The sequence below is a fragment of the Parasteatoda tepidariorum genome, chromosome 4 (genome assembly GCF_043381705.1).
Source record: "Parasteatoda tepidariorum isolate YZ-2023 chromosome 4, CAS_Ptep_4.0, whole genome shotgun sequence".
NCBI classification, from domain to species: domain Eukaryota; kingdom Metazoa; phylum Arthropoda; class Arachnida; order Araneae; family Theridiidae; genus Parasteatoda; species Parasteatoda tepidariorum.
The window spans coordinates 75,001,287-75,019,276 of NC_092207.1; the positions used below are offsets into that span (position 1 = coordinate 75,001,287).

General features: G+C 27.9%; 1 protein-coding gene across 2 annotated transcripts in view; it reads right to left on the reverse strand.

Annotated features, from left to right (window-relative positions):
- Positions 1-1,724: 1,724 nt before the first annotated feature.
- LOC107455647 (uncharacterized) overlaps positions 1,725-17,990 on the reverse strand; it is an 84,779-nt gene continuing 68,513 nt past the window's right edge. For both annotated transcript variants that reach the window (XM_016073289.3, XM_071180057.1), the window contains 2 exons: positions 11,637-11,781; positions 1,725-9,119 (listed from right to left, as the gene is read on the reverse strand). In XM_016073289.3, coding sequence (XP_015928775.1) covers positions 8,759-9,119; positions 11,637-11,781 — 506 coding nt within the window. In that variant the 3' untranslated portion in view covers positions 1,725-8,758. The remainder of the gene's footprint in view (positions 9,120-11,636; positions 11,782-17,990) is intronic.

Here is a 17,990-nt window from a genome sequence, read left to right on the forward strand (position 1 = left end):
CTGAAAATGAAGAATATGTCCAGCAAAATTTGCAAGAGATATCGGAAAGATATGCAAGATATTGTATTTCAAAAAATAATAAATTACAAAGAATGCAATTTGCAAACTTTATTAATATTTAATGTTTCAAACGATACCGTCATTTTAAAAGAAGAGGAAATAAAAAAGTTTACAAAATAATAGTGCCTAAATAATGATCAACTTATTTTTATGATATAATTTAAAATAAAAAAAGTGAAAGTCTGTTTGACATAAGTTTTCCAGTATCTCAATACGATGTAAAATGTTTTTTTTGTTTCTATTTATTTATTTTTTTAACGCAATGCACTGCAAAAGAAAAACTACAAAACTAACGAGAAAATCTTCAGTGTACCTGAATTTCACAAGCTTTTGTGGTATCGATATATGATTTTTTTTCTTTTCTAAATGACTATGCTATTTAAATTAAAGTTGTATCTGTACTTGAGCAATTTACGGAATCTTAATTTCCAAGACATTGATTTTCTTTTTCAGTTTCTTTTCTTTTCTTTTTTTTTCAGTGCGTAAGAATATTTATAACCACCGAAAGCCAGCCGATCTAGGACTTCGTTTTTGTTAGTTAACAAAAAGAGGAAATAGAAGGATTTACAAGCTGGAGAAAATAAGGAAAGAAGCTGTGAAATCAATTTTTTTGGAGTGTCTGTTATACCAATCAGTTGGTTTAAAAAAAAATAATTTTACTTTTGTATCGAAGCAAATCCAATTCAATCTGTGGTCGAAAGTCACGTGATTTTCCCCAATTAGTTTTGAAAATCAATGCAGCCACAACTGCTGTGGGATCCCTGTTTTTTAATGATAATTTTTAGTACTTTTTTTCCTTACTGGTTGAGGAAAATATTAGTGTAAAGATTATTAATAATATTTTATTTTCCCAATGTCATTAGATAGACAATCGTCATTCGAGCATCAGTAGGGCAGATTTGCTGACCGCTCTTTCAGGGTTACCTTATTAGGTAGGTCAACGTTGCTCCCACAGTAAGGATAGATAGTACAGAGAAAGAAAGAACTTACATCCTTTGACCGGGATTCAAACCCAGGACCTTTCTGATATGAGGTCAGCTGTCTGACCATATTAATAATCACTCTTATTAATGTTATTAATAATCCCTTTATTACTTTTAGCAATCGGAATAATGAAGGGATGTGAGTGTTATTGCCTGGTATGCCCCACACAGATGTTTTTTTTTCAAGGTTAAATTATACTGCCTGGTATACATTTCCCCGGTTTACTCTCCACTGATATTTTTTCAAGATTATGTGGCACATTTATAGATACACTAATGTCGTTAATATCTTTACTGTTGTCAAAAACCATCAGAATAGCTGGAGTTACTTTACCGAAAATCAATACAATAGCCACAGCTTTTTTTTAATTTTATTTCTTTCTTTTATGAGTGGTAGGAGATGAGAAATTTCTTTGTGAAGAAAAATGTCAAGCAAAGATTACTCTGTAATTTCTGAATAAACAACAACAAAATTGCCCAACAAACTTTCTTGATTGTAAGTTCGTAAATGTAAATAGATATATGTTTTAATAAATATTGAATAATTATCTATTGAGTTAATGTTTACGCCAAGGAAAATAAATGCAGCTTGCATCCAGTGTTTAAATGATGAACTCTTAACCGTTCTAACCTCTTCAGGCAACATGTTATTGAATTTACACTAAAAGGAGTGCAATAATGTACCACTGTTATAAAATCTTTATTAATTGAAATTACATTTACAATTGCATTTCATGCATACATATGTTATTACAATGAATATTTTAAATAGCATACCAAAGAGAAATGCTTATATCAACTTTCATTCATAAATATGTAGAAATTAGCACTGGTTATGTTTTTGTTAAAATTACATTAAAAAAATGAAAGCAGAAACAAAATAAATACATTTTGCATGTAAATAAATCTTTCGTAACTCAACACATATTCAAGATGATTCGAAAAACACATTCGAATTCATAACTATAAAAATTCACATTTGGGGTACAGTTGGGTTAAAAGTTTAAGTGGGATAATACAAGAAAAAAATTCTTTATTATTTATAAAATAATTTCTTCGTAAAATCATGAGGCAATATTTTGAGCTTTTCGAAGTAAAATTAATTCATTTGAAGACTAATAATTCGAAGCTACTTCTTGTAATTTAGTTAACATAATTTGGCACATTTTGCGTAATCTCAGTTGAGAACCGAGTTTTGCAGAAACTGAAGTGCGCAAAACATATCTATGTTAAAGTGCAAAATCTCTTGAATACCACATCACCAGTGTAATGATTTCATAAATTTTATAAGAAAATGATTTTCACTAAATTTTTTAACTAAGTATAATGAAATTGGAAAATGCAACACGGCTGGAATTTTAAAATTACCGTAAACCGGGGCGAGTCTACCCATTTTAGTTTTATTTAATTTTCACTATTTTAAATTGCAAATAAAAAATTTTTTACCGACGGAGGACTTAGTTCAGACTCTAAGGAAGATGGCGCTGTAGTAGTTTGATCCGTTTTTATTTATTTGGTGTCTTTTTAACCGACCTGTTCAAACGTCTTGTATTGAAAATCAGCAAAGATTTGTATTGAAAATCAGCAAACTTTTAGTTGGTGCTCCGTAAGTATATTATTATTATTACTATTTTCACTTTGGTTAAGTGATACTTATCTAAGACTAAGATTACATTAATTTTATATGAAAAAACAAACAAAAGGAATGTAAGTTTTGCTGTTGTAAGCAAAAAGCCAGAATTCGCGGGGCGAGTCTACCCATTCGTATTTAGTTTTAATAAAGCATAATAATATAATTTAGAACTTTGTTTATATTAAAATTAAGTCATTTTAAATGAATTTGAGTATATTATTTTAATTCTGCATTGATAAATTTATCATTAATAAGAAAATTTATAGGTTAAATATAAATGTAAATATAAAATATGTTTATTTTACCTATTTTTTCAATTTTTATATTACAAAATTAACTTTTTTTATTTAATATTATATTTCAACGAGAAAACATTGTAAGAAAAATCACACCTCCCAAAAGAATGGGAAAAGGATTTTTCATGATTCCCAATGTTTGAATTTCGATTTTGTTAATAATCTTTAATTATTATTATTTATTAATTATTTAATTGTAAATTTATATTAATTTTAATTTATTTTTATCAACAATAATCAGAAAAAAATGTTATTTTATAATGTTAATGATTATAAAAACAAAACTGTGATCAAAATGTGATAATCGATCAAATACTCAATTTGTGTTATTTTATGAATAAAAAAATGGAATATATAATAAAGTTATGAATTTTACTTCATAAATATCCTATATAGTAACTAAAATAACAATTTAATAGTAAAATTTGATTATTTACAATGTTAACATTCATTTTAGTAGAATGGGTAGACTCGCCCCATACGAGAGATTTGTCAGCAGTTCTATAAAAATATACAGTAACAGCGTAACTGTTAATATTTTCTAAAATCGATTTCACAGTTTTAAAGAGGGATAAATAGCGATTCCGAAACACCTATTAAAAGCCTTTTTTCTTTAATATTTACAAAAGTTTGACCACTTGAAAGTTGACAAACTGAAAAAATGGGTAGACTCTTCCCGGTTTACGGTATTTGAAACGTTTCACGCATTCACCTTTCGCATGGAATCACCTTTACTTTAGATGTTTTCCAACTGCAACGTTTACAAACTAGATGATTTTAATCCAATTCTTGTTTTTACTAAGGCCAGAGTTCAAAAATGTTTTTTTCCACTTATTTTGAACAATTTTGAAACAAAATGTGCACAGAAATTTGGCTTCCTTTTTGCATAAATATATGAAATATATAATAAGATTATTCTTTCCGGAATACCTTATACTTTTCGAAAATTTAGTAAAAAACTTAAATATTTAAATTTTTTTATGAAGGAAAAGGTAAATTATATTATAAATAGTTATTCATAAAATAAACAAACTTAATACATTTCAACGCTACATTCATCAATATATCTCCTGCCTCAACTTCAGAGAAAGCTTTGTCATATTTTTTTTTAAAGTTAAAAATCAGGAATGTGAGTTCGCGCACACTTATAACCATGTAATAAAGTATAAGAATTCTTAAACAGAAAAATGAAAACTTTTAAAGTGTTTAATATTCATAAATGCGGAACATATATTTCATGCATATGCATGCTTAGATGGAGAAACTTTTATGCATTATTCAATGACATTCTAATAGATTGTCTCAAAGTTTTAAAAATAATTAACGGTATTTCATCAAATAAAAATAAAACTTCAAAATGAAATGAGTGGATAATTATTAATTTATTATAAGTATTTTTTATTGAGTTCTCTAATTAATATTTATGTTTTCTTAATTATTTGTCACACATAGTAATATTTACTTTTGCAACTTACTAAAATATAAAAATTACCTTTCCTACATTATGTCTGAACCACGAAATGAATATTTTTGAATTAATTAAGTTTTTATATATATTTATCCTTAACTCTATCTCATTAATTCTGAAAATTGAAGTTGTAATTTTAGGAAATAAATACTTTTTACCTACTTGAAACTTTTTTTAGACATCAAATTAATGTTTTTGACATCTTTCATACATCATATAAATATCTAAGCTCAAAACTTGTATATAATTCATAATTCTCTTTTCGCAATAAGATAAAATTAAATATTTAAATAAAGAAAGAAGCTAAATACATTAGAGAGCAAAGCGGCAAGACTTTTCATGCAATTTACATTTGCATACATTAGTATACAAACTTAAAATAAAAAAAATATTGTAAAAATATGCAAAGTTTATATCTCTTTATTGTTATTTTCTCTATTTTAAAAAAAGCCGATAAACTATGAAAGTAGGAAGGATATAATAAAAAAATAAGAATATCAAGAGAGTAGTATTTAAATATGTTAAAATTTAATAATTGAAACGTGCATAAAAAATTTCTTAAATATAGACGTAACGTCTTTGCTATTGATGTATTAATACGTTGAAATAGCTTCATTTGAATTAATTAAAAAAAGTATGGTCAAAACTACCTTGTTTCTGACTGTTAGAACATCAGAAAGCTCGGTAATTTATACCGAAATGATTTCGGTAAAATTAACAACAAAATATGGTACTATAATATGTAATAAAATTTTGAAAATAAGGTAAAATTTGGTAATTTTATGATTATACATTAGAGCATTGGCATGAAAACCTTTTATTCAGTTAAATTTGCTAGTTTTATATTTTTTATCCAATAGGTGTTGATAAAAACTATAATTTTGAAGACTAGAAATTCCGGTAAACCCTAAACATATGAACGGAAAAATTACCAAATAATTGGTTTAAATTGCGTATATTTTGGTTTCATTAATCAGAATTATGCTTTTCTTCCCTATTTTTTATATCAGAAATGTCATTACCATTCTGTACTGTGAATTTTTTCTCCGTTTTAATATGAAAGTTTCATTGTTTCGAATAATCAGGAGTAATAAAACTGTTTAAATTCAGCATTTTTATACAATAATAATGCGCTAATAAATTGTATACGTGTATGAACAAATTTACCACTTATACATTAACAAATATCAAATCATGCAGTTAAAAATTTGCAAATGTGAAACTTTTTTTCATGATTGTCTGTATGATGTATTTATTTTATAAGTTAGGTATAGCGCCACTCGCAAATCAAGCCATACCATAAGTTGTTTTATACCATAAATTATTTGGTTGAAAAATGATACAAATAAAATTTTTGTCTTTTTCACTGGGGTTGCAGAGATATGAATTATTGAAACTGTAAGAAAAAGTATTGTAGTAAGTTTAAGTGAACAAAATTTGCAAAGAATATATCATAAATTTCTTCAAATGCTTGATAACAAGCACAGTTGAGAAAATCCTTTTTAGGGTGCTTAAAAGATGAACAATTTCAAACGATTTCTATTCAGAATGGGATATCTGCAAGTGTGGGTATCTCGATCATGATTGGTAGTTTAAACGTGGTATTTGTTTACTTTAGCAACTGTTCTTTCCTTCCTATATTTCAAGTAAGCCGAGCCAGACAAGTATCAATTCTCTTAAGTGACACATTCTATATTTTTGCACAAAGATTCTTCCACAAAGTTTTCAAATCTTTTACTATACATTTCTTACTTAACACAAAGACCAGCATGAAGCCACGTAGGACATAAACAAATTAATTATGCATCGAAGTTGCCGGGTACACAAGACTAAAATATATCACTGTTACAATGAAATACATAAACGAATAATAAATATCAGTTAAGTAAAAGATGTAGACAAGAAAGAATTAAAATTCAACACATTCGATGACCGATACGGAACTGTATTTAATTAACTTCACCACGTTAATTAACATTCTAAATTATAGGACGAAACTTAGCTCAAATTTAACACGCCAATTTTGCTTATGAGCGATAAGCAGGAACTGAAGGCATAGTTCACATGTGTGGGTATTTGTGATCTTCTTCTTTTTGGAGTGAAAGTACCCAATTCTAATTAAATAATATAATAATAAGTTGTAAACTAAAAAAAAGTGTTAGCTAAAATAATTACTGCAATTAATAAAGCAGTATCATTAAACAGTAATTATTAAAATAATAGTAATTCTTAAAATAATTACTGTTGCACAATAACACAAAAACAATATTTGTTAAACAAATATTGTTTTTGTGCTATTGTGCAACAATTTTTATCATTTGTTACTTTAAAATAGGTAGAACTTTTAAGTCTAATTTTAATCTCAGACTTTTAATTTTAGACTTTTTAAACGTATATATTAAAGTCTTCGATTACAGAAAAAATTTAAATTAAATCAATCTTGTACTTCTGACAATTGTTTTCTTCCGACGGCAGAATAGAGGTTGGCAACGTATTTAATAAAAAATTTCTTTGATAATTTATAACTTGATAATTATTAATTTGAAATATAAAAAATAAATTTTATACATTATTTCCGAATTAAAAAAAGGAAGAAAAAAAAAACAATCTGTAAAATGACGATTGACGAGGACACCTTCCTTGTTAGATAAGATTTAAATGATAATCCCTATTGAATGCTGGAATTTTACATTTCATTTTATTGCTATGTCTAATTAGAAATTGAATTTGGAACAGGGCAGAAAATATCAAATACTTGTAGTAAAAACATCTCTAACGAAGAGTTCGTGCCTACTATTATAATAGTCAATAAAATCATGTGAAAATTCAAATTATTTATCTTATAGCTGTTTATGAATAAAGGTAATTTCGGTTAACTTTCACCATCAGAAATCAGAAAAAGGATAAAAATGAAAGATTTTTACTACCACTATTTTGCCTTTTTATTAATTACCACTATTTTGCCTTTTTATAAAATTAGCAGACTTGGGTTAAAAGCCTTTTTATTAAAATTGTGCAATAACTTTCAAATTTCTAATTTTATATTTAATTTTAATTTTGCATACATAATATGAAGCAAATTTTCATTTTACTAAATATATAGCTTTATCATAGAAAGATCGTAGAGGTTTCTAATTTTTTCATGCATACAGAATTTGTTGAGTATTCGCACATATATACAAACTATCGAGATACGAGATCTCGTACATATAATATAGTTTTGTTTACATAACAACTCCTTTTCAGGAATGATTTAAAAATGCATCATACAATCACAGAAGTAAATTTTTTGATATTAATTCGAGATAAATAATTTTTTAAATGTTCCTTTACAAAAATTTTGTCACCAGAGTTTTGTAAATAAACCAGTTTTGTAAGAGTTTGTAAGAGTTTGTAAAAAAGTAACCGAATTCTTAATAATTTTCTAGCCTGCATTCGATAAAAGTAAAGCTAAATTTTTTTCCCTGCCAATTGCAATTAAGTTATTAAATCTACAAATTAAAAAATTGAACTTGAAAATTGCAATTTTTTTAAAATTCTTTTATTAAAGGATTCTCTTTTCTAAGTTCTTCAGCTGCAGCAACTTTTTCATCATGATCAGCATTAGCATTTTTTTTACTTCTATCAAATCACGTGGTTTAAATTGTTAAAAATATTATTTTAAATCAAATGCATATAAGAATTAAGTTGAAATCTCATAATCAAAGTTTAAATATTAGAATTTTTAAATGAAAATGGTTTTGCATTTGGATACTAATAGAAATTTATTCAGAAGAAAATTGATTAGATCTTATCGAGTGCCTAATTATTTTCTGCCATGCATTCGATAAAAATCTAGTTAAAAAGTTACTCTGCGAATTGCAAATAAGTTATCAATCGTCAGGCTCACAAATTGACTTTGAAACTTGCTGCTTTCGTAAATTCTTTCATAGATGGATTTTCTTTAAGAAGAGAGTCATAAGTTTAAATTGTTTTACATTGTTAAAAATAATATTTAAAAACAAATGTATATAATTATTTAATTGAATTCCCATAGTCAAAGTTTACATCATAGAACTTGTAAATTAGAACGGTTTTACAATTGGATACTAATAGAAATTTATTCAGAATAAATTAGATCAGTACTCGAAATTCATATCAAGTACTTAACTATTTTCCGACATGCTTTCGATAAAAATCTAGTTAAAAAGTTATTCTGCGACTTGCAACTATGTTATCAAATCATCAGATTTAAAAATTGACTTTGAAAATTGCAGTTTTCTCAAACCCTTTTATCGATGGATTTTCTTTTAGAAGAGAGTCCTAAGTTCTCCATCTGCTAGCTGTTGAGAGTCAAACTTAATTCCCTTTCGAGTTCTTGAGCGCTTTCTATGTGAGACGAGTGTTCGTCCCAGAAAATCTTTTGAGACTTGCCTGTCGATTTGAATCGACCATTTAATCCAGTAATCGTCCGGCCGTGGAACACAGCTGTTGTTGTCATGAACTTGACGTGTTGACTACTTTTGGAGCTTCTTCGGCTGGCAATGCCTGACGTGCTGGGCGCTGACAGCAGTGGAGGACTGTCTGGAATAGCTTGTGATATTTCTCCGAGTCCCTTGAGGCTTGGATCTGATGATGAGTCCTTGGAATAAAATGAGGATTTGTCTCTAGCTGGTATCTCTAGGGTAACGGAACGGCATCTGAAAAGGTTGCCAAATTCAGTTAGGGTTAAAAATTGCTTTAAAAATAGCAATAATGTAACATAAAATTGTTCGATGGCATATAAATTGAGTTTTCATAATAATGCTAGAGATTAGAGGAAGTACATTTTTAAAATAAAACTTTTTAACGAGGTAAAAAGCAGCACGGAAATGGTGAAATACACACTCAATAAAGCGCGAACACCTTAATAACTTTCGATCTCATCATTCGATTTTCAGGTGCTAAGATGCTATCTTAATTATTCGTGGGATTGAGCCTAATTTAGCCTATTTAAATATGGTAAAATATTTGCAAATGTTTAATAAAATATGGTAAATTGTTTGTAAAATACGGTAAAATTTTTAGTAAACGCATTTTTCATAGTCTTTTTTATTATATTGTATTAATTTAGGCCAAAATAAGTTAATAACGAAATAAGTCAAAATAAGTCATGAAACACAGGTGTCTTTTTCTGCGTTATTGGTAAAGTCTTCCAAACACTGCTCACTTCCAAACGATAATTTTTCAACTTTGAAATTATCTGTAGTTTTGTTACATCTAAGAGTAACAGCTATTCATCATTGGAATTTCCTTAATTTACAAAATAAATTATTGATAAATGCTTGAATATTAATAAAAAAAATTTTAAACTACTTTTTTTTGTATTTTGCATATTAATGAAAATATATTTCCAATATCCAAACAGACTTTTTTAGCAACTATTAAACTGTTTTTTATTATCAAAAAATATCAAAATATATTATTGTTTTTATTTAGAACGTCAGAAAACGAATTTATAAAAGGGACAGCATCAGTGAACCATACGCGTCAAAGCTTTGTAACGCTCTGCAAGTTTTTTAACATAGAAAATAAACCAGTGTTTGTTTTCCATTTACCACCAAAGGAAAAAAAAATAGGTGTCTTTGCCTTTACTTTTGAGATTTTCCTAAAATATTTGATCAAATATTCAGTGCTTTGACGCACTGGTGTCCCATATGCGTCAAAGCTTTTTAATTCTGCGCAAGTATTTTTAACATACAAAATAAACATTGTTTTACTTTTACCACCCCCCCTCCCAAAGAAAAAAAATAGGTGCCTTTGCTTTTACTTTTGAGATGGCTCTCAGATATTTGATTATTTTATATTTTGCATCATAAAAAGTATCGTTACATCGAATATTCTAACAAATATCCCATACAAATATAGAAATTGAAAAGTAAATATTTCAAGAGAAAACATTGTAAAATATTTCAAATCCAAATATATTTTCTGAAAATCTATTTTTGAAACCATATTTCTATCTTATGATCTTGTATAGTGAGTGATAAGTTAAGCTGGAGGCAGAAAAAAAACGCATTATGATTTTTATTTCTTGCGAATTTGTGACTCAAAAATGAAATCTAAATCTATGCTTAGACTTTCTCAGTAGTTCCGACATAACCCTTTTTGGATATCTTTTTCTCATGAAATAAAGCTCATTTTCTGAAATATTTTATCGTCGTTTGCACTTGACATATTTCATTTTACGTTTCTTTGCTTCTATAAAAATACACATTTTCGAACTTTCCTGAGATTATTTTATTTACAGATAAAACATTTGGATGTTGTTTTCAGAGGTGTTGCCATTGATATTTTCAGCAAAACTGAAATGAATTCTGGCAATTGAAAAATCAGCATTTAATTCGAAATTCAAATTATAGAATATTGTCGTTAACTTGCTTTCAAGTATTTAAGGATGGATTTTTCAACCAAAATTTCGACCACTTTCCAACTTGCAAGAGCACTTAAATATCTACTGGAGTTCTTTACTCAATAACAACGCAATTTTCAAATGTCTCCTGACTGCTACAACAGTGCAATTTTATCATCGAATAGAATTTATCAACAATCAGAATTTCGATCGCTTTCCGACTAGCCAGAGCACTTAAATATATAATAGAACTGTGTAACCAATAACAACGCAATTTACAAACCTTTCCTGACTGCTATAAAGTAACTTATATCACCATTTTATAGCCTAATAAAATTTATCAAGAATCAAAACTTTGAACACTCTCCGACAAGTTAGAGTGCTCAAGTACCTACTGGAGCTCTGCACCCAACAGCAACGCAATTTTCAGAAGTTTCAGTTTTTGAATGTTTCCTTCTAGATACGTAAAATTCAGTTACAAAGATGGTGATAAAATGTAAAGAAAATAAATAGATTTAACATTTTTATTGGTCTCTAAACATCATATTTTGCAATTAGTAGTCTAGTTTAATGAATTTAAATCTATTGTCAAATTTTTATTATAAGTTAAATATCAATTTAAGACATGAGTTCCGATTTCCTTTTGTCCGCTTGATGCAATTTTTAACTTTTTAATTTTTATTATTATACATACTGAGGTTCATCATTTATTCATTTATTGAAATTTCAGATTCATTGATTTTCAGAACATTCCTTTTTTAACATGATTAAAAAAATACGTATATATATGATGGATTTNTATATATATATATATATATATACTCACCCAGATTGTACACGCTTGAGTTGGTCCCTTTGTCTTAATCTAATGGCTCTGTACCTTAGAGCACAAATGACTGCAAAGGCTAATATTGGAAAACATATGACACACGACAAAATAGGAATGACGATTGGTCGGGCATCCAAAGACACTGAAAAAGAGCAAAAGAAAATATGAAAATTCAGTCATATATTTATTACTACAAATTATTTATTTATTAAGTATTTTCACTTTCTATGACACAATTTAAAAATGCACGGATAATTAATTTATTGTTATCTAAACAGAGGACCTTTAAAAATATCTTTTTAATGCTCGAAACATAATAATTTGTGTTTGTTACGCATGTGCAGAGCACAAAATAAAAACCGAACCACCTTTATTAAGTTTTGATCTAATAATGATCGGATCTTCACGTTCTAGAACTCATTCTTAATGATTTGAGGGGGTGACATCAAATATGCTAATTAAATAGTGCAGAGGATATTTAAAGTTATGAAATTCGACGCAAAAATGTACTTTCTCTGAATAAACATACATCTTTTCAACGGCTTCGGATTTCTAATCGCCCTAATACAAGGGGTAGCAGCTATTTGGGAAATATGATCCTTATAGATTTGTCAGAATATAGGTCGTATAAAATAGTATTTTACAAATTCTTTTTCTATTCAACTAAAAAAAAAAGAAAAAACTACTCAACTGATTTTACTCAAATTTTGTATTTTGCCATGTAAAAATATATTCCTTAAAGTGATGCAAAAAATGTATACTTTATAATTCCAAATTTTTTGGCTGTTATGAAATAAAATAAGGAAAAATAATAAATAATTATGAAAAATATTATTTTTGTATGGAATTATCTTTGGATAAATAATCTCTCTTTTTGGACCAGTTTTTTCCTGCAAGAATCATTGCATTTAAATAGTTCAAACATTTCACAAAAAGTCACATTTTTGAATTGTGTGTGAAAATAACAACAAGAATAAAGTACAAATAGCGGCACAAAAATTGACGTATGATAATTTTGGTTCTGTGAGACAGAATCATCCTCAGAGTTGAAACAGAAAAATGGCACAAATGTTATTTTGTGTTTTGACACTGAAGGAATGTATTTGTAGAACCAAAACTACAGTATCTTTATTTTTGTGCCTTTTTTTGGGCTTTATACACTTTTAGTTTTACCTATTGTTTAGTATAGAATTATATGCCATCCTCAATTGAATAATGAAGATATTAAATAAAATATATTTTTAATTCCTCCTAATTTAAAAAATGTCTCTCATGTAACAAACGTTAATAAATAATTTTGATTTTCTTAAAAAATAATCACAAATGAAGCTTTGAGAAAATGTTGCATGAAATTGTCACAAAAATGCATGTTTATGAAAAAAATTTAAATTTTCGTAAAATTTAGAAAAATAATCTAAAATTTAAAAATCAGCATTTTAAATTCTAAATGTATAAATAGTTTCTTGTAGCATTTTTTCTGTACCGCATTTGAGACCCAAAATTTATTTTAAAAATATTTTAAAAAACATTGAGCAAGGAAAATTTTTAAAATAAATATTTGAATTTAACATCCCTTTTAATTTTTACAATTTTGTTTTTGAAATTTTGAACATAAAGTAACCTGAATATATTTAGTTTGCTCCAAATTAATTAAGTTTCTAATATCTAATAATGTAAAGAAATAAAAAAAATCATTTTTAAGGTGTAAAGGTGTCTTTTTAAGTGGTCGCGTGACCCTTCGAACTGACGAGACACAGATAGTTACAAAAAAATTTAAACTACTAACTAAAACAATAGCAATAAAATTATGAAAAACTTGAAATATAGCGTTATACCTCGCAATTTCAAATTAAACACGAAGCAACATTTTGCAATTTAAAAAAACATGATATTCCGCATGACTATAAGCATGATGATTCATATATTCGGCATGATAAAGAGCTAAATCTACTTGTAGTATTAATAATGTAGATCTTAAAATAACGCGTAAATGTTTTAATCATAAGATTTAAATAGATTTATAATTTTATATTATCACTGTCGTTGAACAGCTGACCCGATTCTGTGTATACAACTACCAATGTTCAATTTTGTAGCATTGTAATTTTGAACGCGATCCAGAAGTCAAACGGACAAGAAGTCAAGTATTGGGGGAAATGTTGACTTCGTGGAAGACTTTTTTGATGGAACTAACCCACCTTTGCATTGCATGGAGAAGAAAACCACGGAAGCATTCCACTGTTATTAGCCTGATCCATTATCCGCCTATCACTGAGGATATTTTACGTCGGCACTGTGGTCGGTGAGAGCCGGGTGCGGAATTCGTATCGACCAGTCATAGCTGGGATTCAAACCCGGTTTATCTAATTTGGAAGCGAGTGCTCTGTCCCCTGTGCCACCACGGCCCCAAATCGATTTATAATACTAAAACTTAAAAGTATGGACTAAAATATATCAGTATAAAGAAAAAGATTTTTGAAAAATATTTCTAAAAATGTTTAAATCAGTCATTATTTAATTATTGATGTTTTCGTTGTTAAACGGTTAAATATAAGTTAAATGAGCATTTNACTTATATCAAAATAAAGAAAAAGATTTTTGAAAAATATTTCTAAAAATGTTTAAATCAGTCATTATTTAATTATTGATGTTTTCGTTGTTAAACGGTTAAATATAAGTTAATAGAGCATTTTTGTGAAAATATGACCCCAAAATGTTTACTTTCCATAAATTTATTTACATATACTATAGCAAGAAACATTTTCATATTTTGAATATGCGTATTTCAAAATAGCTCTTTGAATAGCAATAGTAATAGTTATTGAAAATAATAATAATAAATACATAAATAAACAGACCAACCTTAATAACATTTGATCTAAGGATCATTATAGGACTCAATCTTAATGATTCGAGGAGGGGTGATGATATTTTAAGTTACGAAATCAGGCACAAAAACTTACTTTTTCTGAATAAAAAAACGCTTTTTTTCCGACGGATTTGGATTCTTGACTCTCAAAATTTGTGAGAGTTGAAAATTTCGGTTTTTCAATGTAATTTTACTTTTTGCTTACTTCACTATCTCAAATATATAAAAATTTTGATTTGAATAAATCAATTTTCAAAATTTTTACTCCTCAAAACCTATTTGACTGAATTCTTTCAAATTTTAGATTTTGATATTTTAAAGTATAGATTAAATTGGGTATAAAAAGCTTAGACCTAACAATTCAAATTTGTTTTGCCCATTCTTAAAAAAAATAGCTAATAATAATAAAATGAGAAAAAAAAATTTTTTTACGCAAAATTATCTTTGGACAAAACTAGTTTTATACTAGCTTCATTAGTTTAATAAGGTGAAAAAAGCAAAAAGTGAAACTAATATTAACGGGCAAAACTTTCGACCGCTTTTTAAGATTGTAGCTATTCCTCCCCTTAATATTTTGAGAATTTAATTCCGCTTTTAAAAAATTACGGTTAATAAGATAAATTACATCTTTGTGCTTAATTTCGTTGACAATCGTAAGAACGTATCATCTGCATTAATTAATCACTATGTTTATGGTTTGGCCATTGAGTCTCATTGAGTGGAAATCCAAGTATAAGAAAAAGTAAGAATTATTCAGGGTGCTCAAATTTTTATTTCACCGTTATAATTTTTCTAATAATTTTATGTTAATGACAACCGATGATTTCCGGATCTTCTTTGCTAATGAGGATCCCATTATAGGATACTAATGTTCAAATATGATAATTAATTAGTGTAGACGATATTTCAAGTTACGAATTTAGACACAAAAATGTACTTTCTCTAAATAAACACACCATTTTTGATGGATTTGCATTTCTGACCCCCAAAACATTGGGGGTAGCTGCAATCTGGAAATTATGGTCCCTATAGTTTGGTCAGGACAACGAACCAAAGTTCGCACCCCTTCATGCTAATTTATTTTTTTGTGTATTCCGCTATATCTCGTGAACTTTTTAAGCTGATTGAAAATTTTTTTTGTTGTAAAAATAGGCTTTTTCCAAAGCTAATTCCATGCAAAAAAACCTCCCAGTTAATATATTTTTTAAATTATTTTGTTTAATGATAGACGACAAATTTGGAATATTGAGGTATACAATTTTTTGCATCATTTTAAATAATGCAATTTCACATTTTAAAATACAAAATTTGAGTGAAATTGGTGAAATAGTTCCTGTTAATTAAAAAAATTAAAGAAAAATCCAAATTAAAAAAAAAGTCATATAGTTCCTAGTTCTAGAACGCGAAGATATGATCAGTAGATCAAAAGTAATTCAGGGAGATCCGTTTTTTGCGCACTGTACATATGCTGCATAGTGTTATGCCATATTAATTATATGTTCAGAACTAATTAAAGAGAAACAGAATAAATTGTTAAGCGTTGCATAGATATTTTTACTAGCCGAATTTTGATTTTCTGTATACTTTGAACAATTCGCAATTATTTAATGGATTTTCTATTTCTAGTGAAATAAACACTCAAATTAGGTATTTCGATTCTGTTCTGGAAATGAAGAGAAAATTGTTTGGCTTGATTTACGTGTAATTGCACTAACACGTAGTTTTCCGCTGAAACAAAAGTGTCTTATTATTCTCTCATTTGGACTTAAGTGATATATTGTAGTCCCGAAACTAACTACATTTAATTACACGGTTTAAAGATTCCGTTTCTCCCAAACAAGCCGGAGGGATGCACTTTTACCATCCATACGATGACAAAGTTGCATGGGATATTTTGTTCTTCAAAATGAAAAGGAAACGATATCACAAGCTGGTTCATTTTGTTGTCACGAAAGTTGTTCTTTGGCAAAGAAAGACAAAATGTTTTTCTTTTGGAGAAAAGCCGAGTGGCCAGATAATTCTGGATGATTTATTGAAAAGAACGGCAAGGTACCAATATTTATAGGCAAATTTGGCTTCGTGTTTGTCAAAATTTTTTTTTATTCCATTAGCAATATGTTGTATATGTTAGTAAAAGCAAATGAGTTAGTTAGATATAGGTGTTGATGTCTGAATTACTGGTATGTCTTCGTTTAACGTCAAAAAGAATCGTTTTAAATTTAATAAAACAGACTGTTTTTTAATTTTTCGAGCTAACTTTTTATTTGGTATACAGAATAATATCACAGCTTTTTATATGGTGTACAGTGCAAAAATCTTTTTGAATCATTTAAATGCATCTCGCATTTTTTTCGGGTTAGGAATATTAAAACAGATGATAGTTGAAATATGAAGGAACACAAAACATGATTTATACCGGGTGTCAAAGAAGTGACCATCGATTTGAAAAAAAAATCCCTTAAAATAAGAACTGAAAACAGAAACTTACGGTTTGCTGCATCTTGCATAAAGAAATTGATTTTTTTCTCATAAAATTTTCAAATTAGTAACAAAGTTTGTTAACAGATGGCGCAACAAAATAGAAAAAAAATATCAAACAATATTTTCTGCAGCATGGCAAATCACGTTACTACTGTACGATCATTTTACCAGAATTTTTTTCCTCCGTGTAAGATTTTTCAGAATTGATAACTCAAAACTATTTCGTATTATCGAATTAATAGCTTCTTTAGATTAGCTAATAAATGGCATGTTATAAATCTTTAATAATGTATATCCAAAGTGTTTTACTATTACGATTATGAACACGATATGTAACCAATTATATTTAGGTTCGATGAGTTTTTGGTTGAAGAAGAATAAACATAACATAGTGTGATGTAAGGATACATTATTTTTAAAGGAATCGAAATTCAATTATTATCTTTCCTTATAAGTTGCCTTTCGTCTTTGAAATTATACAAAAAGAAAATAATCCAAGAAATTGCATCTTATTATTTTAACATTGTAATGACTTAACTTGTGCTTACACACCCTCAAAAATAAAAGTCTCACGGTGGTCAAGGAGTTGGTCTAGTGCCAGGAAGATCACGGGTTCGAATCTCGTTTTGGGCATCGGTGTAATTATTCACTCGTTTCTATCTTTCGTTCTTGCATTGTTCGAGCGGCATTTATACACCTATGTTGTGCCCACGATAAAGGGATGATTACAAAAGTTAGATACATTAGGTTAGTTTTGTCATTTTTCGAAAAAAAATGGAATGGCGAAATATTTCGTTAGTTTTGACGAAATTTTACCTCGATAAAGAGACGACAGTTATTTTGTCACCTTGACGAAATTTTTGTACGGAGCATATACCAGGAAACTGTTTCATTAAAAACGAAGAAAGTTTCATGAAATTTGGGCTGAAAAAGCAAATTGTTTATATTTTGAATGTCTTTCAGAAGTTGTTTCTAAAAACATATTATTGAAACTTGAATTC